The 21071-nt window shown below is 41.5% G+C and overlaps 1 protein-coding gene across 1 annotated transcript in view; it reads right to left on the bottom strand.

Annotated features, from left to right (window-relative positions):
• Positions 1 to 16518, bottom strand: part of mmp17a (matrix metallopeptidase 17a) — an 89471-nt gene extending 72953 nt beyond the window's left edge. Inside the window, exon 1 of the mRNA XM_058056569.2 lies at positions 16096 to 16518. Coding sequence (XP_057912552.2) covers positions 16096 to 16200 — 105 coding nt within the window. The 5' untranslated portion in view covers positions 16201 to 16518. The remainder of the gene's footprint in view (positions 1 to 16095) is intronic.
• Between the last annotated feature and the right edge of the window lie 4553 nt (positions 16519 to 21071).

The following is a 21071-nucleotide window of genomic DNA, read 5'->3' as shown; positions in this document are numbered from 1 at the left end:
TATGTGTTGTATTCATAAACCTGTGTATTATCTAATAGGTTTTAATATTACATTGAACTGACAGGAAATGCTAAAGCTTTTTTTTTCCTGTTTTCACCAATTCTCTTTACAACTTAACAGTCAAACAGACGACTGAGAAGCCTGAGGCTCAGAGCTAAGTTCTTGCAGACAATAAAGCGCCTCCGACTGGTTCTTTATGATATACGAGCATGTCAGCATGTGAAAGGACCCGAGCGACACAAACACCCACTCCAGAAGTCTAAGAGATGAGGAGATGTAGACGTTCCCCAGCCAGGGGAACACCACTCCATTAACTTTACACCGGTCTGTGTTGCAGGAATTGCAGTATTTACAATGAACTTCCTCTTTTTGATCGCTCCGTTTCTCAGCAATATGTTTAGTGTAGAAGAGTACCGATATCGGTACCGATATCGATACCGATATCAGCAGCCACTCCTTCAAACTAACGTTAGGTCACATCTCACATTATGCTTATTTCATTGTGATATTACTGCATGTATTTCACAAATAAACACTGCTTGTGCAAAATAAGAAAAATACAGTCGTTCCTCACTACACTGCGTACTCTCATTTCGTGTGGAAGTGGTACATTTTTGGCTTCTTACTTTGTTCTTCCTCATCACTGTTTTTTGAAACACTTGAGGTTGAGAATAAACAAACTGGAGAAGCTAACTGGTTAGCTTGTTAGCATGCTATGCCAGCGACGGCCATCTATTTATATCCCTGCAGTGATCCCGTAGCCTGTGCAATTTGGTGTAAATAAAGAATAGTGGTGTAAAGGTGACTGTAGGGGTGTTGTTTCATGTTTACAGGACTCTAATTATGTTAACATTGACACAGTCTGGTCTGAAACCAATTAATCACAATAAACGAGGGGGGACTAAATGCGGAACTCGACATCCTGACGATGCATGTTGTGTGGAACGTCATCACTTGCGTACCAATATCACCATCGGCAGAAAAAAACAGTACCAAAATGAACCAGTATCTAATTTATACACCAATACTATTGGACATCCCGAGTATAGTCTCTTCAAAATAAACTTTCTGCTGGTTATTTTCATGAAATTGAAAGAGAAAGTGACACTAGAACTTTAATTCAATGAATATGCTGGTTATGCTGATTTTGGGAGTGCGTGGAGTCTTTTTGTTGACGTCAGTAGCGCTTTAAACAAAAGCGACATTGGGCAAAGAAATGAAAAATATGCCTGCCTGCTTCTGAAATGCGGTATAATTATATGATTGCAGCGCTCTTGCTTTGAAACACATCCAGGTTATATAATATCAATTGAGCAATTAGGAGATAATGGGGAGTTGAATAAACTTTTGAAACAACACACACTTGCCTCGGAGCAAACATCACGGCAATTCACTAATATTTGTACTGAACATAAAATAGAAATGATCTCTGACAATGGATGACAAAGAGATTTAATTAACGATAACATTTGCTGGAAGATCTATCTTTGAATTTGATCTTTGTGTCTTTTGAGATAAAGTAACCATGAGGCCATGGACTGATAGCGGACCAAAATCCTCCCCCCAAATTACTCCGGGCTCAGGAATACACCCTGCACATACAAAACCAGAGGGAGAATACTCATGTTACAATGTTCCTACTTCTGTTAACAGCTGCTGGTCTTGTCATTTTATGGCGTCTCCTGTAGACGCTATCCCCAAACACATCCAGCACATTCTGCTACAGAGTCGGCTGTACCGCTCAAGACGGCGTCGGCTCTGTTTCCCTAATAATTAATGCAAGTGTCAAAGCGGCTGTCAATAACACATGGGCTGTCGGAGCCGTGGATTTGTTTTGCACAATAAAAAAAAAATGCAAGCACTGAAAATAAAATCAGTATGTAGTCGTAGCTTCCCGCCATTTTTAGCATTCATCTGCGTGAATCTTTGGCCTCATAAAAGCAGAAGAAATACTGTCAAGTAGCTGACATGTTGATTATGGATTGTTGTCTGAAAATGCATGTATACTGAGAACATTTGATATCCAATACCCAATATCTTGAAACATGTAGTACCTGTGACTGTCCACTGTCCACTTTATTTTGGACTGCTCGCCAGCCAATCGCAGGAGGAAGTACCCTGGGCATGCACACACCGAGAGAACACGCCGTGGTATCAGAGATACCAACTCACCATCGCCTGACTGTGAGGCCAACACTCTAAACACCAGTCCACCGTGCGACCCTTAAATGGTTGTTTATCTATATGTGCATTGCGATTGGCTGGTGACCAGTCCAGCGTGTACTCCGCCTGGAGTCAGCTGGGATAGGTTCCAGCCTACCCCCACGAACCAAGTGAGGATAAGCGGCATAGAGGATGAATGGATGGAAAACCTGCTTATTTTCTGCACTACATGTCTCCACTATAAGGTTACGGGTATGCTGGAGCCTATCCCAGCTGTCTTCGGCTGAGAGGCAGGGTAGACCCTGGACTGGTGGCCAGCCAATCACAGAGAAAACCTGTTTAAAACCGACTAAATACGTTTTTTAACATTATTAGAGCCCTCTAGACATGACATAACACCCCTATAGTCACTTTTACACTCGCATTACCCAATATAGTAGACCTAATCAGAGAAAAAAAGACATATTAAGCATAAATAAGACATGATATTGTTGTTCTTTTTTTGACTTCCTGTTCTGGACAGTTCATGACTATCCATTCATCACTGGAATCTAATATTAAATGTACACATGCGGTATGGAGTCCGCTTAAAAATGTGCTGTGTCTTAGTATCCACCTGAAATATGCCGTGTGTGTTGTCATCAAACAGTGACGGAATGTGAGAAGGCATATTGCAACAATGTGACAAATCTAACAGAAAACTGTGCTGATTTAGTAATTGCTCCAGGGTCTTCTGCCTGCCGTCAACAAACTCCTCCAACTCCAGGTGGATATGTAAAGTGGAGAGTAGCTGTGTTGCAGAAATATTTGATCTTTCCGTGACCTAGTTTACTTCTCTATGGTTAGTCAATGGTTCCTATCCAGCTTTTTACCCAAAAGAAAAACCACCACTGGTGAGCATAAATCCATCCATCCAGTTTCTATGCCGCTTATCCTCCCTAGAGTCGCGTGGGTATGCCATTCATACTCATATTCATACCAAAGGACAATTTAGAGCGGCTAATTAAGGAAGGAAAGCGACCAAGTGGGCCACTGAGCTGACTTTGTTCAAATCAAAAAAGACAACACAGGAATTCTGCACTAAAACGAATCAGAAAGTTGATATCACATTCATTCAGCTCATTTGTTTGCTCATAAGGCATTAAAGCGGTGCTTGGCGGATCCGCATTTCACAAGAAGCAGAATGGCAGTTAATCATCAGTTAATAACCGTGTCCCATATCCCTCCTTCCCGATCTAAACATCATTTCATTGTTACGATAAACCTGCACAGAGATGAATACTCTGGGCTTTGGGAATTCTCTGAGATTGTGTGGTTGTTTTTCCCCATTACATGCACAAATTAATCTTGATTATTTTCCTCAAAAAAAAAAAAAAATCTATTTCTTGCATCCCATGACTCTGATGGTTCTAAATCCGGATGAATCCAGATTTGAGCAATTCTGAAATGTGTGTATAAATGTTGACTATTTGGACAATGCCACGGTCTGCTGCCTCCAATCCAGAAAATAATTAAATCAGGCATGCAGAAATGAAGGCTGTCAGTTGTCAGATGATATTCCCTGCATGCCAACAACGGAACCAATGCTAGTTTTTAATATAACACACTGCATGCCTGTTATATGTTGGATTACATTTTCAAATTGGACCGATACGTGAGGTTCACTTAGTAACGATATGTTGCTAGGTAACATCACATTTATATCTTACACTGAAAGTCTATTGATTAATTTAGCCACCCGCAGGTCGTCTTATTCGGGGCCTACTCGTTTATGAACGCAAACTCGCGAATGGCAAGTTAGCAAACAGCACAGGTGTTATGAGATTAGACATGAGATTTTCATTATGATTTATTTTGTATTTAAAAACTGTATTGAAAGAGGTGTCATCCTACAGTATATTTAGGTAATCGTTTCTGTTGATTGTTGGGAACTGATCGTCAACTGAATCCGTATTTTCCGGACTACAAGTCGCACTTTTTTTCATAGGTTGGCTGTTCCTGCGACTTATACTCCAGAGCGACTTATAAATGAAAAAAACTGTTTATGTTACATAAACACTGGACACCTTTTCTGTTCATGTTTATTTTTTTTTTGTGTAGCTGAATAACCATTTTGTTAGCATATCTTACACCTATTCAGCCTGTTCTCTATATTCCAAGATGACGTAATGTCTGTTTTGGTCAAGTAGTTTGTAAAATAAATTACCCGCAAAAAATGCGACTTATACACCAGTGCGATTTCTAATTATGCATTTTTGGCCTGGTCAACTTATACTCCGGAGCGACTTATAGTCCAGAAAATACGGTAATATGTTCCAGTCACCCAAAAATATTGACAAATATACAGTTTATAGGGAAGAATTGCATTGTTTGTATACTCAATTTTGTGAAATGATACAATAACAAGAAAGCAAAGTAGTTTCAGTACAATAGTACGTAAACCAAGACATTATATGAAAGCCAAAGCAAAATTTCAGCAAAATTTTTTTTATGAAAACCAAATTATGCAAAAAATCTACAGTGTACCAAAACCGAGGTTTGACTATATTTTTAAGAACACAATTAATGAATTCACAGATTATTAATTTTCTTTATGGTTGTAAAACAAAATTTAGTCAAAGATGGTATTCTGTATATTGACCTTGGTTTTAGTTTAGATTTTTCGAGTCAAAATCAACCCACAGCAAAATGTAAGTTACCTTTACGCAAAGTCCCCACATTAGGGTGTGGTGGGGTAATGGAAGTCCTTCAGGTGACATTAAGTGTTGGTCTCCAGCCCATACAGATTGCCTGAAGGCGTGAGGTCAGCTTAGGTAACGGTTTCAGACGCTATCTGGGTTGGAGCCAAAGTGAAGGTCTAGAGAGAAACGGCCAGCCACAAGTCAGTCTAGGGCTGTTCCCCTCCAGCAAGAATTTTATCCTAACATAGAGGAATCTCGGACAGGATGAAAGGAGACATTAAATTCCGGGTTGTTCCATTCACTGTTGTGTGATCATTACGATCTTGTAGAAGAGAGGCAATTCTCTGAAATAAGTCTTTTTGACTGTTCCCAATGGGAAAGAAACGAAGAAAAAACTTAATTAGCCAATAAGTAAGAACAGGCACATAAAAGTCGGACTTTTGTGTTCTGCTACAAAAAGATTCTGCTTTATTTGTATTTTATGAGAATTCCTATGACCACTGTTCAATATCATATCACCCAATAAATTATGACACAATACAAGAATGGCACATTGCGGCATCGACAATACGCTAGAACCGCGGTTTACAATATGAATCCATTCAAAAAGGTCAGACGAAAGACAACACGTAGGTTTTCTACAGCATCAGTAACGTCTAATGTGGTCATTACACGTTTTTGGCGGGACTACCAGTGTTTAAAAACTCACTGATTGTGTTGGGAATCGGCTGTTAGTAACCCTGCTTCCTGTATGCACACTCTATGATGCTACACAACCACTATTGACTTACAGTGCATCCGGAAAGTATTCATAGCGCTTCACTTTTTCTACATTTTGTCATGTTACAGCCTCATTCCAAACTGTATTAAATGAATCTCTTACCTCAAAATTCTACACAAAATACTCCACTATGACAATGTGAAAAAAGATTTTTTTGACATGTTTTGAATTTATTAAAAATAGAAAACAAAAAAATCACATTTACATAAGTATTCACAGCCTTTGCTTAATACTTTGTTGATCCACCTTTGGCAGCAATTACAGCCTCAAGTCTTTTTGAATATGATCCCACAAGTTTAGCACACCTATCTTTAGGCAGTTTTGCCCATTCTTCTTTGCAATAAGTCTCAAGCTCCATCAGGTTGGATGGGAGACGTCTGTGCACAGCCATTTTCACATCTCTCCAGAGATGTTCCATCGGATTCAAGTCTGGACTCTGGCTGGGCCACTCCAGGACATTCACGGAGTGGTTCTGAAGCCAATCTTTTGAGATCTTGGCTGTGTGCTAATGTCTACTGTCTATATGGTCAAGGTACATGACCAGTCTACTGAGGTCAAGAGCGCTCTGAAGCAGGTTTTCATCCAGGATATCTCTATATATTGCTGCATTCATTTTTCCTTCTATCAAAATGTTCCTTCTGACAAAAAGTAGAAAAAGTGAAGCGCTGTGAATACTTTCCGGATGCAGTGTACATACACTTAGGACACTGATACATTGTTACTTACGTTGGAAAGGCACCGGGCTTCAGCAACAGTTTGTCGGCTAGTCCAGCTGCATTCTGGCCCATATAAGGAAGCCCGCCTATGTGTGACATCACAATGCTCCAGTTTTGCAACTCCCTCTGAAACAAAGTGTTTTGAGCCATCCCAAACGCCTTTTAGGGCTCACTTCCAAATGCCCAAACCTCATTATCGGAAACATTGGCATCGTTTAACACGAGAATACAAGATTCAAACTACATTTATAAGACAGAAAAGTGGAATAGTAATAATAATTCCCCTTAACACAAACATGGAGGCAAACACCAAAGGCCTCCCCAATGTCAAATATTTGTGTTTTGTCTTTGGCGTCTGAGAAATAAAATCATGTCATTGTTCCGAGTGTATTCCATTGTTGAAAGTTAATTCCCAGACAGTCTCAAAATGTGTTTTCGTTTTCTTTCCATTTCTTTGGATTGGAGGAAGCAGGGTGTCTGTCCTTTGATTTGAATTACCAATCGAGCCGAAAGGCTTGGGTGCCCATCACTCCTACAACAATGTCAGAGATGAAATCAGCTATGCGCCCTCCTCCAGGCTCCGGGCAACGCTTTTCTTTATCCTAACGAGCAAACAAACACGCTTAGAATTTATTACAATTCAGTCTCCAAAGGCAAACATCAGAGGAGTTTGGCTCGTTGGGTTTCTGGACTGTTTGACTTGAACATGTGTAAAGCGGAGCAAACCTCAAGGAAGCACTAAAATTACCAGTTCAGGTTCTTTGAATGGCACTGGGATTCTTCATCTTGCATAGTCCTGTAAGGGGTGGGCCTCTCTTATAAATAGGAAGGCCACATGGAGTTGATTTGGGGGTTATTACGTAGGGACGCTGAGAGTGAGCCAGCTTGTTTCCAACCCGCATTTACCATAAGTCATGAAAAGAGTGAATGGGGTGGGGTGTTCTTCCTGCTCCGTCCTGTTTTGTCCATTACTTCTCTGCGAAACTCACTTTAACTCGCCTTTTGTTGATGCCAAAATCGCATGCACAACAACAGTCTGTTTTATTACAAAGATGGCATCATCATCTGGTCCTCAAACAAACAACAAACAAAAGCTTTCTTCATCTGACACCACTGAACTTTCAAAAATACCCTTTGTGGATTCAATAAGTGCACTTCAGCTCATGATGATTAAGGTCGTCACCTCAAATCTGACAATGCCCAACCTATTCTGATGGATTCCCCTCGAGATGGATGTACCCAGGACAAATGAAGGGCATGCCCACATGGGAACGTGTAAAATGTGCTTGATTCTGCATACTTTTGACTAAGAACCGGCTGTCGTCAACCACAAAACAGTGATAATTAGTATATTTGGAATAACCGTGGGGCTATTGATTAATTTAGCCACCTGCAGGTCGTCTTATATTCGGGGCCTACTCATTTATGAACGCAAACTAGCAGATAGCAAGTTAGCAAACAGCACAGGTGTTATGAGATATGTGATTATGATTTATTCTGTATTTAAAAACTTAAAAGTATATTTAGGTCATCGTTTCTGTTGATTGTCGGTTAACTGATTGTCAACTGAATCCAATCAATATGTTCCAGACACCCAAAAATATTGACAAATATACGTTTTATAGGGAAGAATTGCATTGTTTGGATACTCAATTTCATGAAATGATACAATAACGGAAAAGTAAACTAGTTTCGGTGCAATATTGTACAAAAACAGAGACATTATTTGAAAGCTGAAGCAAAATTTTTGCAAAAAAATTTGATGAAATCCAAATAACCATGGGGCTGCACGACGGTCAGCTGGTTAGCGTGCAGACCTCACAGCCAGGAGACCCAAGTTCAATCCCACCCTCGGCCATCTCTGTGTGGAGTTTGCATGTTCTCCCCGTGCATGCGTGGGTTTTCTCCGGGTACTCCGGTTTCCTCCCACATTCCAAAAACATGCTAGGTTAATTGGCCACAGGTATGAATGTGAGTGTGAATGGTTGTTTGTCTATATGTGCCCTGGGATTGGCTGGCCACCAGTCCAGGGATAGGCTCCAGCACCCCCCACAACCCTCGTGAGGATAAGCGGTAGAAAATGGATGCATGAATGACCTTGATAGAGTGAAGCCTAGGAATCGAAACGGCAAAGTGGCGAGGAACATTGTTCTACGTTGTTTTCACACAGCGAGTCCTTCCTCTGTGGACTATTTACTGATCCGATTTTTTTTCCAAACCCTAAAAATAGGCAGACCCGGCCTAAGCTCACACCAGCTGACTCAATTTTGATGTGATATTTAGGTCTAAAGTGGAAAAGGAAGATTGATTCAGGCCTTGACCGTGCCGTATAATGATTGGGTGAATTTACGTATCGTCTAAAATCTTCCTCGTTGCTATCTTCAGTTGAGTTAGGACTTGTTGTTTCCTCATCTGACCAATGTAGATGGTGTTATGAAGTGCAGTGTAATGTTGCGAGTACTTAATATATGCTAGTTTGCCTTATTGAGTGAATTTAATAGCATCATGAACTCTAAAGTGATGCTTCCAAGTTCTTACAAGCCCCTGGAGGATATCACACTTGAAGACATCTCGCCAAACTAGCAAGAAAAAGAAAGCCATAAAAAAAAAGCCTGATTTCCATTTCTCTGAGAGGATGAAAACGTGACTTTACTCTCTATGACGATCGTTATAGAGAAATTGCCAACATTCAAGTTGTCTTACTCCTCAAATTATCTCCTCGCCCTTAATATGCGTCCCCTGGTGCATTTCTGCAGAACAGACCCAAGGTCAGAGCGTTCGCTGGAAGTGGGACAGCAGAGCTAAAAGTATCCTAATGATCCAGGCTGAGGATGTAATAACAGATTTGCACAGAACCAGGAAAGCTTATCTGATGCGAGTTATTAGTTCTCTATATGAACCACCCTACGGAATCAACACTGTTAAACCAAAGAAAGGAACATTTTCTTCCCGGTTGGTTCTTTTTCCTCCCTCTTCATTTTACATATGCCATCTTTACTTGACCCTCGCTTATTTCAGCGCAGCAATCCCTCATTCGTACGTCTGCTGGACTTTCACTGCATCCAATTTTCTCACTGAGCCACCCCCCCTATCCTGTGGCCCTTTGGGTGTAATCAGGCAGACCATGATGGGCCTCCTACGTGGGGAGACGGAGCTAAAGGTAGGAAGATACACTGAGAGTGTAAAAGCTGCATATAAAACTGGTGATATTCACCAAATTTCAGGCAAACACCGTGAGGGCGATGGAACCAGTGGTAGAGAGCCTGGCTGGAATATGAAAAAAATACCCTATTGTTCCCTTCTGTACAAAAACTGAATTATTAAAAAGAACATCTTCCATCTTGCACACCAGCTCCATACATAAAGTTGAACCATTGCTGGCTGGGTGATGGAGGACTAATGTTGCTCGGGAAAAAAAATGAGACGGAGAGTATTAACCACATCTTTTAATTGGTTCTGAAATCAGTTTGAAGTTTAAATAATTCACTTGACTGCATTACATATTTGAGGTATTAGTGAGCGGAGTATTTTATTTTCATCCAATTTCCCACCACAAACACAATCAACTGCCAAATAACCCAAATAGAATGCCAAGTTGAGGTTGCTGGCATCAAAAGAGTCCAAGTGAGAAACCCTTTCCTTTTGAATGATATCAGACGCCGCATGACTGAGGTAACACAGGCAAAGGGTTAGATTTCTTGTTCCTTTTCCAGGTTCCTATGCAGGCTTAAGGAAGTCCAATTTAAGAATTTCCAAGACCAGCAGATTCCACACAGACGCCCTAGCGTCAGTACTCCAGTACTCCATAGTGGTGGGCAAAACCGTTCATTTCAGTTCATTCAGTAAAAATATATGTTCATTTCAGTCCTAGCGGATCCGAGCGTCTCAACTCCCCGGTCCGGCGTTCCGAACCCCACCCCCGCTCGAGGCTCTGACCACTGCACTCACCCCCACCACCACTGGCGCCGACACTGTGATCGCGCTGCACTCCTTGTAATAGAAATTATAGTCGGAATAAAAAAAAATTAAAGGTTTTTAATGGTTTTTACTATCTTGAGGTGCATTAAAAACAATAATATAAAGTACAAAATGTCAACAGACGTAAATGTAAAAAGCCCAAACCCTATAGCCCTTGATATCAAGTATATACGTATTATATTAAATATTAAATGTGCTTTGTGCCATAGAAAAAGAAAATACTCAACTTCAGTGCAAACAAATATGAAATAAAATATTTTAAACATTCAGATAAATGTGCATTGAATAACTTAAGAATGCACTCGAAATGGAAAAATGAATATGAGATATGATTAGTCCCGCCCTGCAAAAGGAACGGGTACTGACTCTCCAGCCAATCAAAAAAAAAAAGCAGTTGCAACTGAACGGACTGAAAGGGTATTTTAGGGGCGGTGACCTCGTTCATTCCGTTCACTGAAAAGAACTACAGTAAAGTCTCGTTATATCGATATCGGTTATATCGAAGTACTGCTTATTACGATACTATTTTCATTTCCCGGCAAATTTCTAGTCTTTTATGATATAATTAGTTCCGTTAGTACGATACCCGGTTATTATGATAATCCGGTTACTACGATGCCCTTTTCATCTCCCGCCAGCCAATTTGGTCTGCTTATATCGATACAAAAGCAGCTTAAATCAATCTTTGCTTAAGGATTTCAATACCAAAAAAGAACACGGCGAACGGCTGCTTCCAGTCAACTTTATTTTTCACACTTCCACCACCAGAGCGCAGCACACACACCGATTCCCGCACTTCCTGGTTCACAGGTATTGCTCAACCCGCCCCACATAGCTGGCCAAACACATGCCTGCAACAGAAGAACCAACTGACATAGCATACACACCTATTCCAACGAAGACACAAGCGTACAAATACATGTATTTAATTGTGTTGTATTCAGATATCTTTTTATCGCTTGCAATAATCACTGTTTTTCATATGTACATGCTGGCGTTCGTGGTTTCTCTCGTGTGTATAGAATCTATACAAAGAAACCACGAACGCAGTTGGTTCTTCTGTTGCAGGCATGTGTTTGGCCAGCTATGTGGGGCGGGTTGAGCATGACCTGTGAACCAGGAAGTGCGGGAATCGGTGTGTGTGCTGTGCTCTGGTGGTGGAAGTGTGAAAAATAAAGTTGACTGGAAGCAGCCGTTCGCCGTGTTCTTTTTTGGTATTGAAATCCTTAAGCAAAGATTGATTTAAGCTGCTCGACATTGTTCTATACTATAGAACAATGTCGAGTGCATTATTGCCCACTTTTAATGCAGTTCGGCGCAGGATCGGATATATCGACAGTCCGGTTATATCGATATTTTTTCCGACTCCCGACAATATCGATATAACAAGACTTTACTGTAGTTCTTTTGACCCGTTCGTTCATGACCGGCACACCACGAGTACTCTACCCATCCAGTTACAGCTTTCAACCATTCATTCAATCATTCATTCATTTTCTACCGCTTATCCTCACAAGGGTCACGGGGGTGCTGGAGCCTATCCCAGCTGTCTTCGGGTAAGAGGCAGGGTACACCCTGGACTGGTGGCCAGCCAATCACAGGGCACATATAGACAAACAACCATTCACACTCACATTTATACCTATGGACAATTTGGAGTCGCCAATTGACCTAGCATGTTTTTGGAATGTGGGAGGAAACCGGAGTACCCGGAAAACACACACGCATGCACGGGGAGAACATGCAAACTCCACACAGAGATGGCTGAGGGTGGAATTGAACCCTGGTCAGCCGTGCAGCCCCAGCTTTCAACCAATCATCGGTAAAACTGATTGATGACGATCGCACGTCACACAATCTTTTGATCTAACGATCGGAATGATCCTGCTCCGTTATATTTACTAATCAACTTCCAAGTTAACTTTCTCGGAAGTGGGACTTTGTTTACTTGGACTACACCATCCGAAACTAAATGTTGCTGCTGCTGCAGCATGACATTCATTCCACGAGTGAAATGCCAACTGTCTTTCATTGTGAAGTTGCCACAGGAAGTTGTTGGCTGATAGAGCTTAGGACCTGAAAATTAGGTCTTTTTTTTTTGCCTCAAAGCTTGAAATATGAATAATTGAACACAGAGGTGAGCTTTTCGATGAAGAGGTTCTGGACGAGAGATTAACGAGAAGACTTACAAAAAAAAGTCTTGACACAGGCTTTGTGTAAGAACAATGGCGACTGGATATAATGATATAATGTCCTTCAGGTGAATGTTCTCTGTAGATCCCAGGGGAAGCTTGTCAGTTACTGTATCCCAAAAAAATGAATAACACGATGAGCGCAAAGCGAAAGTGTACGGTGTTTTAGATGTTATGGCTCAGGTGCTGAAACTGCACATCGGCACGGCGCAGCGACGCAGTACATCAACCGGGTGGCGGCAGAGCAATAATACAGCTGATGTGTGCCGGAGTGCCCAACGGGAGGGTGTAGAGCCACGCAGCGTACCCAGCATCACAACGTGGGAGTGCAAACATAAGAAAACATCACAAGTAATCATCCAAATGAGCATATCATTACTTTTGTGATGAAGTGCTTTTCATATTCTTCGGTGTTACGTACAATCGTGACGCCCTCAACTGTGATCTGATGATATCGTCCTGTGAGGGAAGCATGACACCGTCCTCAAGGCCCCCCGCCCCCCCTCGTGCACCGCATTGACAACATGTGAGCAACTAATCATCAGCCGAGCTGCTCACACTGATTGTTTCTGTCTCTGTTAAATTATGTTCCCTATCACTAATGAACTTGAAATTGCAGTTGCAGGCGAATGCTGAGAGATGCTGTTGCCAAGTAAACATGCCAAGGAAAGAAATGAACCGGAGGGCTGGAACGCCGGCTGATACCGCTAAAGCCGCAAACCCTTTGGGTCATACAAAACCTGATAGAAAAAGAAACCCTGGAATCAAGAAGTAAAACAGTTAAAGTCAGGGGGCACTTAAGTGGTTAGCACGCAGGCCTCACAGGTAGGGGACCCGAGTTCAATTCCACCCTTGGCCATCTCTGTGTGGAGTTTGCATGTTCTCCCCGTGCTTGCGTGGGTTTTCTCCGGGTACTCCGGTTTCCTCCCACATTCCAAAAACATGCTAGGTTAATTAGCCACTCCAAATTGTCCATAGGTATGAATGTGAGTGTGAATGGTTGTTTGTCTATATGTGCCCTGTGATTGGCTGGCCACCAGTCCAGGGTGTGCCTCTTGCCCAAAGACAGCAGGGTTAGGCTCCAGCACCCCCCGTGACCCTTGTGAGGATAAACGGTAGAAAATGAATGAATGAGTTTGAGTCACTATCATGGACTCATTAATGTGCAATGAGATTGGGAGCTTGGTGAAATATACCAAACACCTATGCTGCCTCTTGTTCTGTGTGCCATTGTGTAGTTGAAGAACTTGTCTTTCCAGATTAAATGTCTGAATTTGGTCTTAATTGGGGGGGGTCTGCACCCATAAAAAGACCATTCGTCTCCTTTTTCCACAACTGTTAATCGCGATAATCATGCACCTCATTGCACATACAACAACTTTAGCCAAAAACTTCCACCTGTCTTATAGTTCTTTTTCATTTATTGTAGTTTGACTGACAAATGAGACCTTCCCCCGCAGAGCCTGCAGAGACATTCAACAAAACTATCCACCAGAAGCGGACGAGCACGGAGAGTGACACTTTCATGTCTTTGAATTTGTAGTCTCAACCGTTTGACTTTCAGCGTAAATCTCCAGAGTGTAACATCTTCTGTGGGTAAGCTTTAAGCAACAAAACATCAGCAGAATGATGTCATACACAAGGGAAGTGGGTTTAAAAAAGGTTTAATGGCATCTTTTTTGTATTGTTTCAACTGTTTGAAAACAAAACCAAACCCTCAAAGCTACACTGTTATGAAGAAGTTGCCAACTGGGTGCAATTTGGTTCAGTTCAATACTGAAAAGAAAGATTAGGAATGAGAGGAGCATGAAAACTGCGGCAGAAGCTCCTGAATTGAATTTGCTGTATGCCTGGGATTGGAAAATAGGACCAAATATTGTTGCCTTTCGGTTCATGTATGGACTTTTCGGATAACCTAACAAATCAAAGGTAATAAAAAGAAAGTAAAATAACAGCTAACAGTCATCCGATGTTGCAATCTTTCCTTTTTCTGGGCATTATAACACAAAAAACAAGTTAATTTGAGCTAGCTTACAATGCTGTCATTGGGATACACCTATTTCGACTACTATGAAGCCCTCGAAAAACGTAGCATGGTTTGATATCCATGCTGGGATCATGCATTAGCACGTACAATGATGATAATATGTAATAGTTGCAGTTTTTGGATGATTTAAAACACGCCACAAATTTCTTTCCTAAGCGCATTGATACACATACTTATGCTAGTTCCACTCTCCTTGGGATGGCTGTGTCTTCCAGCACAAGACGTGTGCGTCAGTCATCAGGTAAAAAAAAAATGCTGACAGCAAACAAGCATTGTGTTGAGTCTTTGTAGCAAAATGGAGAGCTAGGTATCCGCTGAGACGAGCGATTAGCAACGCGTCGTGTTAGTCCGCGAGGTAAAAATAGTTTTTCGTGTTAGCTAGTCAGTTATGTAAATGGAACACTGTTGCGTTTTTTGGAGAGTTTTTTTTTTTGGTGAAGGCTTTCGTATCAAAATAAGTATTTCCCATGACGCCCATTGCTAGCTAGCTCATATTAACCCGTTTCCTCACATAAGGATTGTTAATGATGTGTGGTGGTTTATATGGTCTAAAAAAATGTTGACAAAAATATAGTTTGTTATCAATATGTGAGACAATAAACATTCCAAAACACACCAGCAATGTTTTGAGCCACAATGAAACAAAAATTCAAGTTTTTTTCATTGTACTTTTCTTAAAATGAATATTAAAATCTCATGACACCCCTACGTTTCAGGTTCCGCTGCACTTTCCTTGCGAGAGGTATCAAAGTTCAGCGATACGGTGCAGCGGACCATGTCCTGATGTCCAAGATGTTGACATCTGCCTCCACCTTCCCCGTCAGTATTTCACACCGCTAGTGAATATGAATCAGGAAAAGATGCAAGGCATGTTGGATGCAACGAAAGGACAGTGCTGCTTCTTCCTACTCCTTTTTAGACATGTTGAACTGTGCGTTTTTCAACTTGTTGAGTTTATCTGAAAGAAATAAACCACTCCAGACCACACCGTGCTGCGTTTGAGCTCGCTGAAGATGGCCTTCCTTGAAAAGTGTTATCTTTTCTGAAAACACTGCCACGACGAGGACAAGGATTTCTGCTTTTGAAATTCTTCCCACGTGCATGATGTGTGTTTTGATGGCAATGAATATGCTTTTCCAGTGGCTAGGTAAACCACTTGACATTTGGCTTCCCAAGCAGTCCAATGGGAAGTTTGCTGGCAATTTCCATGCGTGAGAAACGCCTTGATGGAATAATCTCTCATGCCTGGTGGGTTCCTGGCTGTGACAGTGAACCCCCCAAACACCCCCCCCCCCCTTGCAGGATGCTATAGCAAAAGCTCCAAGTCATGGCAGCACACATCCCCATATTCATAGTCATCAAATGCAACTGTTCGTCTTTGAGTATTTGAGTAAGGAGGTTTTGCAAGGCTGTCCCTGCCCATTGGACTGCAGTGGGTTGTTAATATTCAAATCAAGTATGAAGATTTAAAGAGGTTAAATATATATATTTTTTTAAAAAGATGTGAGAAAGTTCATCTCCATGATAGTAAACTTACCACCCCGGTGTCCTCTTGCGCGGTTGGAGAGGGAGCAGCTCCGCTCAGAGGTAGCAGCCACAGAACCGGCACCAGAAGCAGCATCTCCGCAGATATAATCCTCATCCACTTGGCGGGTGGAAAGAAGAACGGGAACAATTTTCACGCCCTTAAACCAGGCTGGACCCGCAGGGCTCGAACAACGACCCTTTCAGTAGCATCCAAAATTCCCAGTAGTCCAGCTGACTGTTGAACGCAACATAAAACACATGAAAACAGGTGCCGCGGCTATTTGGAAGCATCACACCAGTTTGTGTCGACGAGGCGCTTTCAACTAAGTGGTGGGATTAAAAAATGAAAAAAGAGGAAGTGTGTTGTTTCAAAATCCGCCAAGAAGCGCAAATGAGCTCCACTCATGACTGGAGTGGCTCCAGCTCTGCTCAAAGTAAGTCAGCTGCCGTACGAGCGGCTCAGAACAGAGCGACCATTAGCGTCAATTTAGCCGACTTCCGGGATGGACTGCCAAAATAAAGCCACGCCCATTTTTACCGACAGTGCATGTACACATTTTGAATGATAATAAATTATATTTCTATAAAAGTAAAGTGCCTCATCTAAAAAGAATCACATTCTTTGGCATGTGTTATGTATTTTGAATTGGTATAAATTCTATTATTAATTTATAGTATTTATTTTATATAAATATACTGGATTTATTTATGAGGCTCGAGAAAATGGATGGATGGAATATTTATTTATGTCAATATATATAAGATAAGTCTCCAGTCCAAAGTGCTGATGAAAATTAATAATATGCTGCTCAATTAATATAATAAATATTTATTTATTATTATAAATATTCTTATATAAAATATTATTATATTTTATTTATTTTGTATTTATTTTTATTGTATATTCTTTAACATTTTTTAATATTTTTTATTTTGCAGTTTGAACTGTGAACCTTTGGACTTTTATTTTTATTTTGATCAGATATGACATATCGCTTAATCAATGACAATCACCATTATAATCAAACCGCAGTAAGTAATAATACCAAAAGATGTCACATTAAAAAAAATAGAATAAAACAAATCAGTCTTTCATCAGTGCCCCAAACTGCGAATAGCTCATGCTTTTACTCTGAAGTGAGTTTGTTCCATTTCCTGTTGGCTCCTTGGAACACGTGTGGCTTTATTTAAACAGCTGTGAGAGAGTTGGACATTGAGGGCATCCTCCTCTCAGTGAAGCTTTTTTGATTTTATGAGTTATCAAAAAAAGATGACATCAAACATAATATGATGCCATTTAATGTTACAAAAAGCATTTTAGAAATTGTACTTAATTGATTTAACTGCTGCTTAATTACCCCCAAAATCCATTAGGAATTTAAAAAAAAAAAGATCTTTCAGGTTGAGATTATGTTTGTTAACAGTTTTTGGGTGACTCACAAAGAATCATCCACGTGTTCCTCCGCTCCAAATAAAGTTTACTGTCAATGAAAAACATCTTTTGTTGGAAGTACTTGCATTTCATGTCCTTATTGTGGGAGCGTAATGACAAACAAGCTCGCTCAAGTGGAAGAATGAAGTTCAAGCCCCCAATGTGGCAATTAGCCACCTTCCTCTCGCAAAACTCCAAATCCTTATTAGTTTCAGCGGTGCTGACCTGAAGATGAGCGTGCTCTGCTGGTGCCCCCCCCCCGTGGAGGACAGTGTGCACAAAGACAACACTTTGTGGCAGGAATTGTAAAAAGAAAGTCATCATTATCGGCATTTCTAGGAGGATTCCATGTGCTTGTTTGCATCATGGAGAATCTTCATAGAGATGTTGGAACACAGCTTGAAGGCCTCGGCTTTAATGTCTTCTTATTTGGTGTACTGGAGCCCCAAGACAAATGCTGGCATATTTCTCCTCTTTAATTCCCTCCTGTTATGATTTGGATTTCCAAACTACAAATTGGACAATGAAAGGAGAGCCCGCGTCCTTCAAAACAGGAATAAACACATGAAATGTGATCCATGAAATGATAAAGTTGATTTTCCTGGATGTTCCAATCTGGCCAACAATAATCTTCCTCTAGAATCAAACAGCATGTCGTGTCGTCTTCTAACCTTGGAAGCTGTCCTGCTCTGCAGCTTAGTCATGCAGGATGAGTGTCCTTGTTTAGTAGACTCCTCCTGTTCCAGTTGCCTTGCAAATCTATTGTTCAAACCTCCAAACAGAACATCGTTAGAGGGGTGACGGATGAAAAGACTGGGATTGGGGTCTGATGCTGGGAAGGCCTGGGGGAAGAGAATTCATTCCATCGCATGTTTCTGGCGTAATGTGCAAGCCAGATAGTCAGCAGGTGCAGGAATAGCAAGGATGTAGTTGGAGAACCTTGGGACTGGTGATGGAGCCGAGTTGGAGAACCTTGGGACTGGTTATGGAGCCTAGTTGGAGAACTTTGGGACTGGCTATTGAGCCTAGTTGGAGAACCTTCGGACTGGTTATGGAGCCTAGTTGGAGAACCTTCGGACTGGTTATGGAGCCTAGTTGGAGAATCTTGGGACTGGTTATGGAGCCTGGTTGGAGAACCTTGGAAATTGTTATGGAGCCTAGTTGGAGAACCTTGGGACTGGTTATGGAGCCTAGTTTGAGAACTTTGGGACTGGCTATTGAGCCTAGTTGGAGAACCTTCGGACTGGTTATGGAGCCTAGTTGGAGAACCTTGGAACTGGTTATGGAGCCTAGTTGGAGAACCTTGGGACTGGTTATGGAGCAGAGTTTGAGAACTAGGGGACTGGCTATGGAGCCTAGTTGGAGAACATTGGGACTGGTTATGGAGCCTAGGTGGAGAACCTTGGGACTGGTTATGGAGCCTGGTTGGAGAACCTTGGGACTGGCTATGGAGCCTAGTTGGAGAACCTTGGGACTGGTTATGGAGCCTGGTTGGAGAACCTTGGGACTGGTTCGGGAGCCTAGTTGGAGAACCTTGGGACTGGTTATGGAGTCGAGTTGGAGAACTAGGGGACTGGCTATGGAGCCTAGTTGGAGAACCTTGGGACTGGTTATGTAGCCTAGTTGGAGAACATTGGGACTGGTTATGGAGCCTAGTTGGAGAACATTGGGACTGGTTATGGAGCCTGGTTGGAGAACCTTGGAAATGGTTATGGAGCCTAGGTGGAGAACCTTGGGACTGGTTATGGAGCCTAGGTGAAGAACCTTGGGACTGGTTATGGAGCCTAGTTGGAGAACCTTGGGACTGGTTATGGAGCAGAGTTTGAGAACTGGGGGACTGGCTATGGAGCCTAGTTGGAGAACATTGGGACTGGTTATGGAGCCTAGGTGGAGAACCTTGGGACTGGTTATGGAGCCTGGTTGGAGAACCTTGGGACTGGTTATGGAGCCGAGTTGGAGAACTAGGGGACTGGCTATGGAGCCTGGTTGGAGAACCTTGGGACTGGTTATGCAGACTGGTTGGAGAACCTTGGGACTGGTTATGGAGCCTAGTTGGAGAACCTTGGGACTGGTTATGGAGCCTAGTTGGAGAACCTTGGGACTGGTTATGGAGCAGAGTTCGAGAACTAGGGGACTGGCTATGCAGCCTAGTTGGAGAACATTGGGAATGGTTATGGAGCCTAGGTGGAGAACCCGAGGACTGGTTATGGAGGCTGGTTGGAGAACCTTGGGACTGGTTATGGAGCCTAGTTGGAGAACCTTGGGACTGGTTATGGAGCCTGGTTGGAGAACCTTGGGACTGGTTATGGAGCTTGGTTGGAGAACCTTGGAAATGGTTATGGAGCCTAGGTGGAGAACCTTGGGACTGGTTATGGAGCCTGGTTGGAGAACCTTGGGACTGGTTATGGAGCCTAGGTGGAGAACCTGGGGATTGGCAGGGAGAGAGAAGAGAGGGTGAGACATACCAGCAGATACAGCAATAAGTATCATAAAAGTATCATTCAGTATGGTTGTGATCATCCCTGTGATTGCTGTCATTATTATAATAGCATTATAATTAGCTGTATCCACCTGAATGTAACCAGATGGATACACAGGTTCATGATGGACTTCCAGCTACCTTGGAAGAGCATTGAACTCTTCTTCCTGTTGCAGCAGACAGAAAAACAAACCCAACAAAAAATATATATATATTTTTTTTTACCAGTTCAATGAAATCAGATCGCAGGTAGCCCCAAATGCCCCGCCCCCACAATATCAGCATAGCAAAGCAAGCGTGGGAAGTCTTGCCACAACTTGCAGAAAGTTTGACTCTGTAACATGAACTTTTTGGTTGTTGCTAGGACACATTAAAATTAATCACCCCATACAAACTGTTTTGTCACCTCCTACACAATTTGTGCAACTATGATTGTGATTTTATGTCAACACGGCTTTAAAATGGGGATTGTCTTTTTTAAGAAAACAACATTCTTTATCAATGTCCCGTTCTATAGAAGTGCAAATGACATATGACATAATAATATAACATAAAAAGTGTTTTACATTCATACCAAGTATTCATACCAATCCCTCGTTTATCATTATAATTTGTAGATCATTTCAACTTGCAATAACAATGAAGAATTACTGACACCTAGTGACCAATGTAGAATACTACATTCACTATTTGAATGTGGTTAAAAATGCTTCATTAAGGCAAAAAATACATACAAATTACTTACATATATATATAGTTTTTGACTAATAATTGGCTGTTTTCAACCAGCATGATTAATTAATTTATTATTCAGTTATGTTTGAAAAAGCGTGATAGAGTGAGGCCGTGAAATTCGAAGCGTGATGTGGCGTTTCTCCACATGTAAACATCATTTGTCCAGAGGGAAGATTTAAAAAGAGATTTAAATGTTGCTTGTTGCATTTTGGCTCTGAGATACGCAAACTGTCGCAAAGATGAAAAAATAAATAAATTTAAATAAATAAATAAATAAAACATTTTGTTAAAATTTCAATCCAAAAACAAATGCTTTTTATTTACAACACACTCTGCTGTG

The sequence above is a fragment of the Doryrhamphus excisus genome, linkage group LG10 (assembly GCF_037039965.1).
Source record: "Doryrhamphus excisus strain RoL-2023G ecotype Guam linkage group LG10, RoL_Dexc_Guam_v1.1, whole genome shotgun sequence".
Taxonomy (NCBI): Eukaryota; Metazoa; Chordata; class Actinopteri; order Syngnathiformes; family Syngnathidae; genus Doryrhamphus; species Doryrhamphus excisus.
This window is presented reverse-complemented; position numbering and strand designations above follow the sequence as displayed.